Below are 14,703 nucleotides of genomic sequence, written 5' to 3'. Positions count from 1 at the left end.
TCTATTGACTAAATTAATATTGTTCCTGGCAATACATTCTGGCCTTCATTCCCTGTGGAGTCGACCTTGTGAAGGCCCATCAGTTGAATCAATCGGCAAGTGCGTCCTATGCTCATCCAACCTATGTGGTAGTGTTTGCGTTTGAATTCGTAAAACACAACAAGTATCCAGGCGTAGACTTGATGAAGATCAAAGGAGTTTAGTCTGGTGCTCTGTTGCTCGAGGTTCTCAAGAGCTTTTCTCGCACGCTGGCCCTAGAAAAAAAAAACAGTTTGGACACACGGCGTAATCGGAGTTTAGTGTCTCGTATGTATACAACCGAACCGGATGCGAAGCTTTGCATATTGGTCAGCAATACTGAAGGGCAAAGACTACCTTTGCAAGGCGACTCTCGTAGTTGATTATACTAGCGTTTCTTACTAGGTCCCCTGGGACATGTAAGTTATGATGAATAATTATCGGAACCTAGTCAACTAACGTTAATTAAGTTAACCATGGCGCATTGATTTCTCGATTACTCAACTCCCCCGAGATCGTCGTGTCATCGCGGGACATGGTGGCTAATCATCTAGCGCCATTTCCACAAAACGTCCGAACTCTAGAGCTTAGCGTCGTTTAGCTCCCTCTGTCGCGCTCCGTCGAAAATCCCCTAATTCCAGCCTTGAGTCCTCAACATCTTGTTACTATGGCCAGTCAAACAGACCGGTGCATTAAATCTGGCCCAGGGCCTCGCAAACGAGGCCGTCCGCCGACCACTGACAAGTCGGAATTCCTCGAGGTAAGAGTATAACGATCAAATGAGAGGAGTTTCGCTAAAAACGGACAGCGACGACGTAGGCAGTTACGCTTGGCTCAGCAAACCTATCGCCGTCGAAAAGAGGAGACTATCAACGATTTACAGAGCCGAGTGGAAGAGTTGGAAGGCGGCATTGAAGAAATCAGCCATTCATTTCTTGATATCAGCAAACTACTGCTGGAGACACGAATACTTGAGCAATATCCACAGATAACTTCAAACTTGCAAAAAATCACCCGACAATGCGCGACGCTGGCGCAAAATGTAAATGATAACGACAACCGGGAACTCTCCGAAAGTGTCGAGGGACCTGCCCAGCGCAACACGGATAGTGGTGAGCAAGTGATGGGGCAAGGTGCGGCGCAGGATCATTCAACAACAAGCACGGGACACAGTTCAATAGAGCCTTCTCATGCAAAACCAAACAAATGGCTTGTTGCATCGTCGGCACTACCTCCCGCAATGCCATATGGAGAGGATCAAGTAGCGCCAGATCTCTCTCTCAGCGCTCGCTTGCCTATGCAAGTTCGCTCGCCCCACCAATCTCCCTCCGATAGAGGGCAGTGGACTTTTGTACAGCGCCTAGTTCGGCAAAGCTGCCTACTCGTATACGATCTGCTAGTCGCTTCGTCCGGAGATGTTCTGAGATTTCAAGAAGTGTTTGGATCCACTCCATCTCCGCCAGACCGCCACCAGATGATCACCTCCCTCTACCGTGCGATACATTATGGAGAGGAAATTGATCTTCGAGCCAATGTGCTCAGTTCGCTGCGCACAGAGCAGACCGCCTACACATTAAAACAGCTCGAATCCTCGTCCAGAACGTGGGAATTTGCATGCTCTATGGAATGGCTAGATGCTCACGAGGTGCAGAAGTTCCTGAGCGAGAAGGGGATTCAGATACAGGGGAATGCTTTCCCCTTCGTTATCTATGATTCAAATCCAGGCCTGATTTCTTCCCTACCACTACATCTTAACGTCGCAGCATTTATCAAGTGTAAGTCTCGTCGAGTTGACACTACATCACTGGATTACTACTGCTAACGCCTCACAGATTTGTCCTTTGGGGCCATATGCGTCCGCCCTGGGCCGGCATTTCGACGGGAACACGTTTTAAATGCGCTTCGCTTTGCGACTGTGAGCTATTCTTGATATTTGTGAGGGAGAAAGACTCTATTGGCGTTTCATCACCTGACAAAGACGCTGAAAGAGGTTCTATTAAGTGATACAATCGAACTATGGGCTTAGCCTTCACTCAGGGTGCTCAGAGCAGACGATCAGAGGTGACGTGTGTTTTTTCTATCTCTGATGCGCTTGTAGCCGCTCGACACAAAAACGAAGCCATCGCTTTTTTTTTTTTTTTGGGTGCATGTCTCTCGTTGACTGTTACTTATCACATGCAAAATATACACGCTAAGTGTCATGGGAACAGGACGGACGGCGTTTGTTTGTTAATGTACTTACTTTCTGTTTGAGCGGTATTTTCAGTTGTACAAACTCGGAATAAGAGTGGCATTTGGTATTCAATTCAATCTTTTTACTGACATTATTTGAACTGATAGTCTGTGAACCTGAAACCATACATATACCAAACCTCGTTCTTGCCTTTTCGATAAAAGGATTCACAGATTATCCCCAACCCTCATCTACAAAAGACATAAACAAGCTCTGCATATCAACCCATGTCTTTTCCTCCGCGGCAGTCAATGTGTAATCCTTCGGTTTCTGCTGTCGCACACTAAAACTAAACCGCCTCCGCGCCCGCCATATCATCTCAACCACTAGATTCGCCGTTCCTCTCGACAGAACCCGCACCTCGGGCGATTCCTCGTCATACCACCGGGTCGTACTGAGATACTGGATGATATCACACATCCGCGATACATGGTCTGTCGTATCGTGCGAGGCCTGCCGGAATAGTTCCCACGTGCGCGCTATTAGATTTCGCGAAGTCGTTTCATCGGTGACTTCCTCAGGGGCGGTGCAGGCCATTAGTTTGAAGAGCACGAAGACGGCATAGGTGATGTAGCGGATTGTGTGAAAAGGACAGTATGTTATTTGGGGGGAGAGTTGAAGCGCATGTTGAAGGAGGGAGATTGCGGCTGTGTGGCTTCGGGCGAGGGTTTCAATGTCGGGGGTTGGGGTCGAGGCTGGGAAATCCAGGTTCAGGGCGAAGGAGTAGAGTTGCAGTTTAGTGGCGAGTAGGTAGATCGTTTCGCTTTTTTGCCACGCATTCGTTGTATATGTATCTATACTTGCTGTGTGCTGGGGTTCTGGGCCGCGTAGCTCGGAGTCGAAAAGACGGATTAAACTCGTCGGGTGTGGGAGGAGTCCCGAGCTTTGGGTCTCGCTGTTGCCTAGGGCGGAGGTGATTTTGAAGCTTTGGTATGATATATAGAGCTGCTGGGCGAGTGGGGTTGGGAGCCAGCTTGGTTGGAAAGAGACTGCGGACTGGATGGTGTGGTCTGGGGTTACTAGCGGCGGGAAGCCGTTTAGAGAGCTTAGCCTATATGACGGTTAGTTGATTGTGCATCTTTCGATATAGATGTAAGTGGCACACCTTTGATTCACAATAAAACACGCAATCCAAGTCCTCTTCCGCTCAACGATCATCTCGGACGTTGGCGTAGCGTCGTACTCGAAATCAGACAGGTGTTCTGCGCGATGAACGCCTTTCGTATAGGCACAGCTGATGGAGAGAGCCGAGTATGACCAGGAGGGATCATTTGCTGTAGCTCCAAATGGGAAGGGCCAGTAGCAGAGCAGTAGCAGCGCTTGGATCAATTGGAGAGATTGTTTCGCTGGGGTGTGGGCGTTTGAAATAAGAGATTTGATTTCTCCCTGAAGCAAGTCTTGCATGTACTCATATTGGGAAGTGTTTCGGGACCCGATGGATATGACCACCCAGAAGAGCATTGGGTCTTGCTCGGCGCTTTGGAGGAGCTTTTCTTCTTTAGGGATGATGGGGAAGTAGGGGTGGTAGTTTTGGTAGTAACTGATGAATTGTAAGTAAGAAAGTATCTGATGGGTGAGATGTTCTCACCATTTGAGAATCGATGAAATAGATTCCGGGTTCAGTACTACTTCGCCCAGGACTTTGTTAGTAAGAAGCGGAGCAGGAATGTCCTCTTTTGGGGATGGAGATCGAGCGGGTAAGCGGTCATTGCTCTCTGCATGGCTGGGAGATCCATTGTTCGAGGTAGAAAAAGTCTGTTGTTGAGAAACAAAGCGACGTTTAATGTCTTTCAGCTCTCTTTCCACAGCTTCGAGTCGACTAGGGATATCGATTAGACACGAAATCTAGGGAAGAGCGCCGGACATACCCGCGTTTAGGAACTCGCTTGTAGGACGGATCCACAGAGCAGGTCAAATTCTTCCGGACACAGCGGGAGCAAGGTGCGGGGAATGATTGGGCTGCGTTGCATCCCAGCTAATAGTTCCTCCGATGTTATTCTCTGGTTTCTTTGTGTCGAAGCAAGAAAGGGGATCTCACCTTCATTTGTCGGCAGTGCACACATGCTGCAAGGGTCCGTTGTTTCCCCATTTTCAACCCATATATATTTACAGGTAAATAGTACCCAGGCCAAAGAGAAATACCGCACTGTTGTGGTATAGGATGTGGTCGGTGGAGATGGAGATGGCGAGATCGCAGTCAGGGCCGAAATTCGCTCTCGAGTGACTGTGGGGCGGAAAATGTGGAGACAAGACGCTTTGTTCTATACAATCCTAATGGACCTGTTCTGCCTCAAGTTTATACTCCTTGGCATTTCCTTCCTAGCCCTCATACATGCCAATCGCAGGTATTAGAAAGAAAAGTAGGGATCACCATGCGCATTGGCTCCATCTCCGGCAGAGCCTAAAACAATAGGAACTCGATAGACATGGCATTCCGAAAGAAGATCTAGGCCTCGCTCATAGGATGCCTTTGGAACTGTGAGATGTCCCAGGCAAGCTTTTACGGCCCACTGTCTATCGAACCACAGTCTGCCATAATACCCCCGACCCCGTTTTCAAGTGTCTGCATGAAGATCTCTCGTGAGAATCCATATCTGACCATACCAAGTGGGGTGAATATCCTCAGCTCTTTATTTTCGTTATTGGTTGCCATCGTAGGGTATATCTAGCACCAAATTCTTAGAAATAAACTCCAAAATAGGTGAAGCAGGCTGAATTGAGAGACTTCAAGGTTGAAGCAGACACTTAGAGATAGTCTCCACATCAACGCGAATGTCGGCAAACCCGGCAATTCTCGCAGCCTGTAGACCGGTACAGGGCCCGGATCTTGGTCTAATTTCGCATAAGAATTTTTGTTTCCGAAACGATAGTTATCATATCTGCCATCGAAAATAAGGAAGAAAAAGAAAGAAGATAAACATAATGAGCAATGCAGCATCACGTGACGAGATATAGATTTCGCCTGGCGGAAGATCTTCGCTTCTTCATCTCCCTCCCCAATGCGAACCCTCCGTTGTGTACGACTCGGTCGTGCGAATGCACCCTTCTACCTACGTCAAAATGTGCTCCGACTACCATCCCTCTGCCAATGCCAGCAGACACGACCAATAGCAAGCCAAACACCACGGCTGCGACGACCTTGCCAGGCAACAAATCAGACCAACCTCCGAGCCTTCCACCTTCCCTCTCTCTCCTCCTTCCTACCATCATCTTCTAATGGCAACGGCAATGGTGACAATAACAACGGCCGTGTCCTAACCGCCACCCGCTCGCTCCCCTACACACCGGAGCTTCTCTTCAGCGTCATCTCCGCCGTGGAATCCTACTCGCAATTCCTCCCTTTCCTCACAGCCTCCACGGTGACGACCCGCGACCCTGTGACAAACTTTCCGACGCAGGCGTTTCTGACAGTGGGATACGGCCCTCTCAGCGAGACCTTCACATCACGCGTGGACTGCGATGCCCAGAAGTGGGTGGTCGAGGCGCGCAGCGGGGCAAAATACTCGGATCAAAAAAGTGCAAGCTTCTTCCCCGGTGCTACTGAGGGTATCTTCAAGTACCTTTCGACGCGTTGGGAATTGGAACCAAGCCCGCAGACTAAGGGAGGAACGCCGCAGACAAAAGTCCGACTCGAAGTGCGGTTTGAATTTCAGAATCAGTTGCATGCTACCGTTATGAGTACTGTTGAGGGTCAGATGGCGAATGTTATGATTGAGGCATTTGAGAAGCGCATGCGGGAGGTGGAGGGGAAAGGGCGATGATGGCGGTTGTGTATTATATCGTGTGGAGTTTTGGGATGGATATGTGCTGACCATACTGGAGTCGATCTATGTATACTACACTTTAGACTAGAATCAACTGCTGTATCATATTATCAAACGGATCTAATGGGGCTAAGCTACATTCACCTAGGTAACCGGAGCTTAATTCAATTAACTCGACTCCATGATCCTTTTTTCCTTTTTGATCAGAAAACATGAGACGCTGGAAGAAGCTCAATCAAATCTACAGTGGCATGTCTCAAAAGTATTGATAATAATCAGGGTTGGGAAAAGAGTATGTAAGTGGTAGAACTGATTTCCAGCCATCCTGCTAGGTATATATTGTACAGTCTTTCGGCATCCTTTCACGATCTCAATCAAGCCCTCAGTCTAAAATCCTTCTGCTGTGCCTTTTGGCCCACGGCGTTGTAGTTGTCAAACACCACATCCCAGTTGATCCGATCCCACCACCGCTCCAGGTACTCTTCCTTACCCGCAATGCCATAGTCCATCATCCACGCGTGCTCCCACGTGTTGACGCAAAGAATGGGCTGTACATCCAGCGCGCCGGGAGCCATTGTCTTCTGGCCCGGCGCATGTGCGCCCATCGATCCTGCGAACTGGTTGCCCAGCGGCGCTTCCGGCGAGTGCGTGTTCATGTCGACGGGCTGCTGCCGCGAGTGCGCGGCCGGGTATGGCGATCCGGCGTTGTACGTGCAGAAGATGTGCATCAGGCCCTGGCTGTCCAGGTTCTTGGCGAGCCACACGAAACCCGGACCGAACATCGCGTTGGCGGTTGCCAGGAAATCCAGCTTCAGAGACTCAACGGACGAGCAGGTTTCGGTGATGGTGGCAGCGAAGGCTGTAGGGATCCGGGTGGGGGTAGGGGACTATTCAAATATACACAGTCAGAACATGCCACCATTTCCATCGTGTCTCGGGTACTGACCAGGCAGTTGAAAAAGAAGTGGTTGTTGTGAGCCATTGAGGCGTAGTTGAACAGCGAGGCCATCTCCGAACGCCGCGAGTACTTGACCAGCAATTCTCCGGGTTTCGCATCCGCATCCACGGTGTCTATTCCTCGTTAACATTGTCTTTCTTTCCGGGATCTCGGGTTTTGCGCACCTTGCGTCAACCCGTTGAGCTTCTGGATCAGGAATGTTTGGTACTGGGTCCAGGCAAAGTCAAATGCATCGGGAGACATGAATTCCGGAACACCATTCTCTTTGTAGTAGGCGTCATGCTGCAATTGGGGTAGGCGATGGATGCTCCGGGACTGGAAGCGTGGGAGAGCGGAGGAGGGTGTCTAGGCCGTCAGGGTTAGCACGGAGTCAGCACGGCACAGCAATTGAACCCACCTGAGAGAGTGGAGAGAATGAGGAGACCGCGCGCAAAGCGCTCTGCGGCCTAGCGAGGCGGCTGAACATGGCGATACGGGGGAGGTTTGGTCGAGAGAGTTGCAACAGCTTGTCCGCGCAGAAATTCGATGAGGACTAACGTGGATTACATAACCCAACCAATCACATCGCGCGTATCTACTTCAGCGCTCTTCGCTGCAACAACTTAAGCGCCGACACCTTGGTCGGACGCAACAATAATAGCAGCCATGTCTCTGATCATGTGGGCTATCCTGAAACGTTCCTCAGCTATTCTTGGAGCCCGGCGCGTGCAAAGATACCCAGTGACAAAGGCAGATGGATGGACAATGTCCCTTTTGTTCTTTCTCTTCTTTCATCTGTTTCACCTGATATTCAGTGCATCGCTCTGTTGGCTGTCTACATCTCCTCTCTGCAGGTAACCTCTGTTGATTTCAGCTGGAAACTGCTCTCTCTCTTTCTCTCTCTCTCTCTCTTCTTAAGCAGCCAGAGGGGAAACACTGTCCTTCGTTAGGGCTACGACCGCCAGCATGGCGAGATCGACTATGTCAGGCATCATTGCCCGACAGCCTTCACTTCTACTGCTTTTAGCCCTGACGGCTACAGCAATTAAACCCAGCTATGCCTTGGATCTTCTCCCTCGAAGCTCAGATTCCTGCCCAGTTTCATACCAGCAGTGTGGCAGCACGAAACTCCCAGCCGACTTCTGCTGCCCATCAGCATCCACCTGCATCAGTCTGGATGATGCAAGCTCAGCCATCTGCTGTCCCGCGGGCTCTGACTGCGACTTTATCTCGCCGGTTACTTGCGATGTCTCCCAGCAGGATGCAGCGCTGCATCCCGAGAGCGCCGTCAAGACCACCCGTTTGAACGGCACACTTCCCACATGCGGCGATGACTGCTGTCCCTTTGGCTATTCCTGTCAAGATGGAAACACATGCAAAATGGACAAGAGTACAGCGTCAACGGCGACTGCTGTCTTGCCGGATACGTCGACCACCACCTCAACGACTACCAGTCATACAACAACCGAATTAGTCTCAGCAACGACCACGTCAACACAAACAACTCCGACAACCCCAGCACTGACATTCACCCCCGTCCAATCCCCCTTAGCAACAACAGCAACAACCATCACCTCCTCCAAAGCGGCCACAGCTGCAGACAGCCAGCAAACCTGCTCCCTCGCCAAATCTTGCCCCTCCTTCCCCAGCAAAGCAGTGGTAGCAGGCTTCTTCCCCGGTGCCGTTTTTGGCGCAATCCTCGCCCTCCTAATAACAACCTGTCTCCGCCACCGCGCACGCCGCAACGAACCGCTCATCCAAGATTCCAAACATACGGGACCACAGTGGTCCCAGCGTTCTTCCAACGGAGCTCTACTTGGAATATCCCGTCCCATTGCCTCAGACGACGGGTCCTACCGCACAGACTTCCTCTTGCGTCCCGCAGAAGCAAAAAGATCCTCGACGGGTGCCAGATCTATGCTTTCCAGAACAGGGACTCGAGTCCGTAGTCTTTTCTCTGGTAATACAATCTATGAGAAAGACGTTCCTCCCTTGCCGGTGCCGTATCCCACTACTCCGCCGAGACAGCGTGCATCGAGTACGGAGAGTATACGGGTATTCTCACCGCCGGGTGCATTTGCACAGTCTTCGAAGTTCCTGGGCCCGGAGCCGTACCCGGGGGCTATTGCACGGCCAGATACTACATTTACGGACTTGATGCAGGTTGTTGGGTTTGGAGGGAAGAATGGAGGTGGAGGCAAGATCTCGGAGAAAAGGTGATGGATTCATATGGGTGGATGTATCAACATGCTTTTCTCCCTTTTGTTATTCATGTAGATTGCGCAGTTTTTTTTTATAACAAAATTCTTGTATTGAGATACCTAATTTACTCGTCAATACCAAATCTTGATATAAATAGAATTCGATTGTACATACGTCCTGCGGAGAGTAGAGTACAAGAATCTCGAGCTAAGGAATAAGTAACAGCTTCTTAATCAGGAACCCCCTTCCTTCTCCTCAATTAAAATACTGCTTAGATACTGTAAGTGTTGTAGAATACTAGGGCTAAATTCGTCTCGGCAGATGATTAGACGTGTCTCAATTTGAAAAGAGTATATCATTCAATTAATTCTTACAATACAACCCCATCACTACCCACTACGCGGCCTGTCTTCTCGCCTTCCTGCTAGCCACAATCCTCTTCAACTCCTTGACCAGCCCAACCACCAAGGGCACGCCAATCGGTCCCAGAAGCGGCAGGTAAACGGCGACCTTGTGCTCGTCCGGGAAATATACCTGGCCCACCATACTCTTCTCAAAGAAGCTGCGCTCGGCCTCAGCCTCCGCGATCCGCGCGCTGGCGAGCGCAGCGGAGAAACGGCCGTCTCGTAGATTGGAGCAGGTCGCGGCGAGATGGGACAATGTCGTGGAGACGGACGCGGCCACGGTGGCGGGGATTGGGATTGAAGGTAGAGATTCCGTGAGACGGGCGAGAGAGCCCATGGTCGATGAAGCAGATAGGAGGAGTGCCGCCGCGCGCATACGGATAAGTGTATGGAGGCGAAGAGGGAGGGAGGCGGGGGTACTTGGGGTGCCGAGGAGGGTGAGGAGTTGGTGTGAGAATGTCATGAATGCAGGACGGAGGGATTCTTGGGAGAGATGAGCGGGATTGGATTTGCTTTTTGGAGATAGGTCCGGGTTGAGGAGGAAAACACCGCCCCATTGCGGGATAATCCAGCTCGAGGCGCGGTTTTCTTTAACGATCAACGGGGACTGCGACGGAGAAGGGACGTAAAGGATGAAGTTGATCGTGGGGCCATTGCCGATGCTGGGGTTGAGCGGCCATTCAGCCGCGTTGATGAAGGCGCTGAGGTCTTCTTTCTTCAAATTCCAGGCGGCTTCTGTCTCGTCGTACTCGGGAAGTGGAGCAGTCGGTGAAAATGTCGCGTATAGTTGGACCTGCGTGTCAACCGTGAAGTTGCTGATGGGGGCGAATGCCTCTAGGAGAGGTGACAGGTATTCATGCACGGCAGCCTCAATGTCCCACGAAGATGGCTCCGCTCCCGGAGTAAACAGGGAGAATGACAAGTGGTAGGTCTCGGCGTACTTCATGGACCGGCGTAGCCGTCTGCTGATGCTCTCAGCCACCTGCGGCGACGTCGAATCTAGCCCAGCCGTGTTTCCCGACAGGATGTGTGCAATGGTAGCCTTCTCCTCGCTATAGAGTCGCTGTAGCTCCTCCGCAATGAAGGCTGAGAGAGGTGGATTCGAGGACGACGGAGCGGGAACCTGGCTCGGAGGATAGAATACATCGAGCTGGGCTGTGTCTGTGTGAATTTCGGACCGTGGAACAGCGATATCCTCCTGGGGCAGCAGACGAACGGTCAATGCTGTATCTGCCTTGTCCTCCGTCACGTCCTCCTCGCCAGTGTGATCATCCGCCAACTTGAGCCGCAGGTGATGGGCAGCGAATTCATTGAGATCGTCGAGTGTGTGCTGCGTCGTACGAAGGAGATGCTGGGCCTCTGTAGACTGCAACCCCGGCGTTGCGAGATGGATCTCCAAAGGGAAGACGGGACGACAGGCCTGTAAACATTAGTATCGACCTCCCCCCCAAAAGACACGGCAGCGGTACCTTGCTATCGGCCCAATCCACCATTTCCTGAATCGGGAGGTGGGCTCGGTAGATAGAGGTTGTCTTCCACCAAATTGGAAACCCTAGGAAGATAATCACAGCCCAGAAGGCCGCGATAACGCGGAAGCGTGTTTGGATGGCCTCCGGGGTTTCGGGGGGCGGGACCTTTTTGACGTTGGATGTGTCGGCATGAGTGGCCAGTGTTTGAGGAGACGCCTGGTCTCCATGTTTATCGGTCATGGTCGCCGCATGCTTTGCAGTTAACTATGGCACCGCAGAGAGCTGAGCGAAAGGGCGAGGCGCAGTGTTGCGAGAGGTGCGGAAGGCGGAGAGACGAGGTGGCACTAAATCATAATAGCCCTTGTCTTAGTATAGCGCGCTACGTAGTTACAACTGGATCATACATTTATTCCCTTGATTGAATTGCAAAGGCATAACTAATGGAAAATATCATTCATAAACAATTCCGGGTATCATTGACTGTATCTTAACCAAAACGCCGACCCAATGTAGCGGTCAAAGGCCCCAACGGCCCTTCCCTGTTCTCACCAATGATGACAATAATTCTAGTACTCCTTCTCGAAGATCTTCTGAATCGGCTTGGCCGCCTATATGTCGCAGGGATATCAGCAATTGAATTCATGGACCCGATCAGGAGGGATGCACGTACATCAATGAATTTTTCGAGATCCTGATCCAGACTCGCGAGATCGTCTTTCCGCTTCTTGTTCTCGGCGATCAGAGCTTGCTTGCGCTTGAGCAGTTCCTGGCGTGCCTGCTCCAGTTTTTCACGTTCGGCGTGCTCATGGTTGATGCGAGCGATCATGAGTTCGTGTTCGTTCACGACACGATGTTCCGGATGGAGCTCTAAGAATTCCTCGACGGGGATCAAGGGCAGGGACCGGTACTTGTGGCTGTCGCAAAGTTGTTAGCACAGAGTCGAAGTCGATGTTCAGAGACCTACTCGTAAGACTCGCAGGCGGCGATCTCGCCCGTCAGGTGTTTTTGTTCATAGTACAGGTTTTGGAGCTGGAGATGCAACCGATCGACCTCCTGGCGAGCCTCTGCAGTCGCCTGCTTGGTGTCGCGCACACGAAAGATGGCATCTCGGTTCTGACCGCGGAGTTGGGCGAGCCGCGCAAACAGGAGTTTCTGCTGCTTGGAAGCGGCTAGTAGCGCCGATTGGGCGTTGGCCTCGGGAACGGCATTATTCGGATCAAGGAGGGCCAGTAGGTGCTGGCACTGGGCGAGGGTGTCGGCACTTGTGGCGAGAACGGGCAGCAGCGACTCGTCGGTGACGATCTCGCTAATCATGGCCATGGCAGAATGTGTTCTGATTAGTCTGGGTCAAAGATTGAACGATGAGCGAAGTGGCGAAGGGGAAAACGGGAAATGGGCGGCGATCGGCAGCAGAACGAACATGTGCTCGGCTGGTTGGGCTGACTGTCTCTCTCTCTCTCCTTTCGACATACATTCTATACACTCACGACTCCCCCCACTACTATTCTTATTGCCCCTCCTTCACTCCTTAAATAACTTCAGAACTGGGCATATTCTCCTCCTCCCTCTGTACATATTCGTTTTCTTACCTGATTATCGGGACCTCCCCCGACTCTCGGATCTCCCCGGCCCCTCCTCAACAATATCCTTTTCCCAACAACAGGGACTGCCTCCAGATCATATTATTGACGGTCGGATGCTGCTCAAATGAAACATCCCGCCGGTACAATGGCTCTGGCAGCGTCAATGACTGTGGAGTCCAACTCCGCCACCGCTGCCTCGTCGTCGTCCACCCCCAGCGAGGACACGGCCTTGCTGCGGGATCGTCGACGCCGGCACTCTTTTCACGCCTCCCGGAAATTGTCCTGCGACTACCAGGATGCCGATACCGTCTTTATTAGGGTTAGTACTCTTTCTCTAACAGTTTGACGAGCATTGGGACTCATTTGATCCTCTAGGTCGAACTCTTCCTGGCCGAATTGGAGCGCCGAATGCACTGGATCGAACAGTACCGCAAATCTCATATGGTCCAAATTGACACCAGTCTGCGACGAGGATATGCCACGCTAGAAGCCGTGAGAGACCAATGCTCTATGGCCTCGGGGGAATTGATGGGAAGCGGAAAGAAACGCGCCAAGCTTTTCGTGGAAACGCTCGAGGATCGCTACATTGAGGCCTTGGCCACCAAAGAGACCCTCGAGCAGAAGGCCCAGGCCGGAGTGCGCCTGATGGAGTCTTTCCTATCGGAAATGGAGTCTCGGGCGCACGCCGTCCGCGACCGCGGAATCTACGGGACCTTGGACGATGGCTGGAAGGCTATGGACTCGAAACTCGTCCAAGCCCGGGAAGTGGTTGATGAGGGTATGGAACGAGCTCGCCGTGCTCGTGATGCCATGCGAGAGAGCATTGATCAGGCCGTTCGACTGGCCCAGGAAAACCGACTAATCACCTACTCCGATCTGCCCGACCCGTGGCGAGTGAACCCGCACATCCTCCGAGGCTATCGATTCACATCATCCAAAGTCGAATGCGTTTCGTCGGCGTTTTCCTTCTCGAATGAACTGGTCAACATTTGGTCCCACCTCATCGGACTGGTAATCGTCCTGTCGATCGCCTTCTATTTCTACCCGCTCAACCCCAATTTCCATCTGAGCACCAAGACCGACGTGCTGATTGCCGCCGTCTTCTTTTTCTCTGCCTGCAAGTGCCTGTTCTGCAGTACCCTCTGGCACACCATGAACAGCATTTCCTCCCAGCCCCTGATGGAGCGCTTCGCCTGCGTGGACTACACCGGCATTTCTTTGCTGGTTGCCGCGTCCATCGTCACCATCGAGTACACCGCATTCTACTGTGAACCCTACTCGCGCTGGACCTACATCGTGCTCACCATGTCCTTGGGCGTCGGTGGTATTATCCTGCCATGGCACCCGACCTTCAATCGCCACGACATGGCATGGGCCCGTGTGGTCTTCTACGTGACTCTCGCCCTGACCGGCTTCGCGCCATTCGCACAACTCTGCAGCACCCGCGGCCTTGAATGGTGCATGTACTTCTATGCTCCGGTGGTAAAGAGCCTCCTCGTCTACTTTGTCGGCGCCTGCGTTTATGCTTCTAAGATACCCGAGCGATGGAAGCCCGGTCTGTTCGACTACTTTGGCGGCAGTCACAATATCTGGCATATGGCCGTGCTCGGCGGGATTCTGTTCCACTACTGTGCTATGCAGGATTTGTTCGCGGGCGCTTTCCAGCGTGCCGAAGGCGAATGCCCCAATCTGACGGCATGATCTTTTCTTCTTCTCTCATTCAACATACCTATTAGACCTGGGATGGTTTTCGGGCTCGGTCAGGACCTTTTGTGTTCTCCACGACATCATCATAGACATCATAATTGGTGATCATTATCTGCATGAACGGCGTTCTCTGGATTATTTGGATATTTCATGTTCATCCTTTTATCATCATTCTTCTTTCCAGGATAGTGCATCCTGGAAAGTCATGGTCCCTGTCTCAGATGGCAAAGTATTTTTTTTTGCACAAATCTTTTGTTTTTTCTTGTTACCTACTTTGTTTGCACTGGTTGCGTTTTTCTTTTTCGGGGTCGACATGACATTTTCAACCCTCGATTATTATGATTATGCTCCAACATGCAGATGTCTTTATGGGTCCACCGGTGCAT

At 51.5% G+C, this 14,703-nt stretch overlaps 7 protein-coding genes across 7 annotated transcripts; 4 read left to right on the top strand and 3 right to left on the bottom strand.

Moving 5' to 3' along the window:
- Positions 1 to 1,492: 1,492 nt before the first annotated feature.
- Positions 1,493 to 1,948, top strand: PFLUO_LOCUS4264 (uncharacterized protein; the record flags this gene model as incomplete). Its single annotated transcript, XM_073781597.1, has 2 exons — positions 1,493 to 1,793; positions 1,851 to 1,948. 2 exons carry the CDS (start codon positions 1,493 to 1,495, stop codon positions 1,946 to 1,948), a joined length of 399 nt encoding a protein of 132 aa, XP_073638336.1.
- A 3,302-nt stretch (positions 1,949 to 5,250) lies between these two features.
- On the top strand, positions 5,251 to 6,012 carry PFLUO_LOCUS4263 (mitochondrial; the record flags this gene model as incomplete). Its single annotated transcript, XM_073781596.1, has 1 exon — positions 5,251 to 6,012. The coding sequence occupies one exon, from the start codon at positions 5,251 to 5,253 to the stop codon at positions 6,010 to 6,012; it is 762 nt and encodes a 253-aa protein (XP_073638335.1).
- A 377-nt stretch (positions 6,013 to 6,389) lies between these two features.
- Positions 6,390 to 7,439, bottom strand: PFLUO_LOCUS4262 (uncharacterized protein; the record flags this gene model as incomplete). The annotated part of the gene is made up of 4 exons (XM_073781595.1): positions 6,390 to 6,902; positions 6,962 to 7,086; positions 7,138 to 7,318; positions 7,371 to 7,439. The coding sequence occupies 4 exons, from the start codon at positions 7,437 to 7,439 to the stop codon at positions 6,390 to 6,392; spliced, it is 888 nt and encodes a 295-aa protein (XP_073638334.1).
- Positions 7,440 to 7,918: 479 nt separating this feature from the next.
- Positions 7,919 to 9,172, top strand: PFLUO_LOCUS4261 (uncharacterized protein; the record flags this gene model as incomplete). The annotated part of the gene is made up of 1 exon (XM_073781594.1): positions 7,919 to 9,172. One exon carries the CDS (start codon positions 7,919 to 7,921, stop codon positions 9,170 to 9,172), a length of 1,254 nt encoding a protein of 417 aa, XP_073638333.1.
- A 378-nt stretch (positions 9,173 to 9,550) lies between these two features.
- On the bottom strand, positions 9,551 to 11,267 carry PFLUO_LOCUS4260 (GPI transamidase component; the record flags this gene model as incomplete). The annotated part of the gene is made up of 2 exons (XM_073781593.1): positions 9,551 to 10,978; positions 11,028 to 11,267. 2 exons carry the CDS (start codon positions 11,265 to 11,267, stop codon positions 9,551 to 9,553), a joined length of 1,668 nt encoding a protein of 555 aa, XP_073638332.1.
- Positions 11,268 to 11,593: 326 nt separating this feature from the next.
- PFLUO_LOCUS4259 (uncharacterized protein) lies at positions 11,594 to 12,347 on the bottom strand (the record flags this gene model as incomplete). Its single annotated transcript, XM_073781592.1, has 3 exons — positions 11,594 to 11,635; positions 11,698 to 11,941; positions 11,992 to 12,347. The coding sequence occupies 3 exons, from the start codon at positions 12,345 to 12,347 to the stop codon at positions 11,594 to 11,596; spliced, it is 642 nt and encodes a 213-aa protein (XP_073638331.1).
- Positions 12,348 to 12,755: 408 nt separating this feature from the next.
- Positions 12,756 to 14,311, top strand: PFLUO_LOCUS4258 (inc metabolism membrane protein; the record flags this gene model as incomplete). The annotated part of the gene is made up of 2 exons (XM_073781591.1): positions 12,756 to 12,929; positions 12,986 to 14,311. 2 exons carry the CDS (start codon positions 12,756 to 12,758, stop codon positions 14,309 to 14,311), a joined length of 1,500 nt encoding a protein of 499 aa, XP_073638330.1.
- Between the last annotated feature and the right edge of the window lie 392 nt (positions 14,312 to 14,703).

The sequence above is a fragment of the Penicillium psychrofluorescens genome, assembly GCF_964197705.1.
Source record: "Penicillium psychrofluorescens genome assembly, chromosome: 3".
Classification (NCBI taxonomy): domain Eukaryota; kingdom Fungi; phylum Ascomycota; class Eurotiomycetes; order Eurotiales; family Aspergillaceae; genus Penicillium; species Penicillium psychrofluorescens.
Note: the sequence above shows the minus strand (reverse complement) of the source record. Positions and strands in the feature narration are given on the sequence as shown.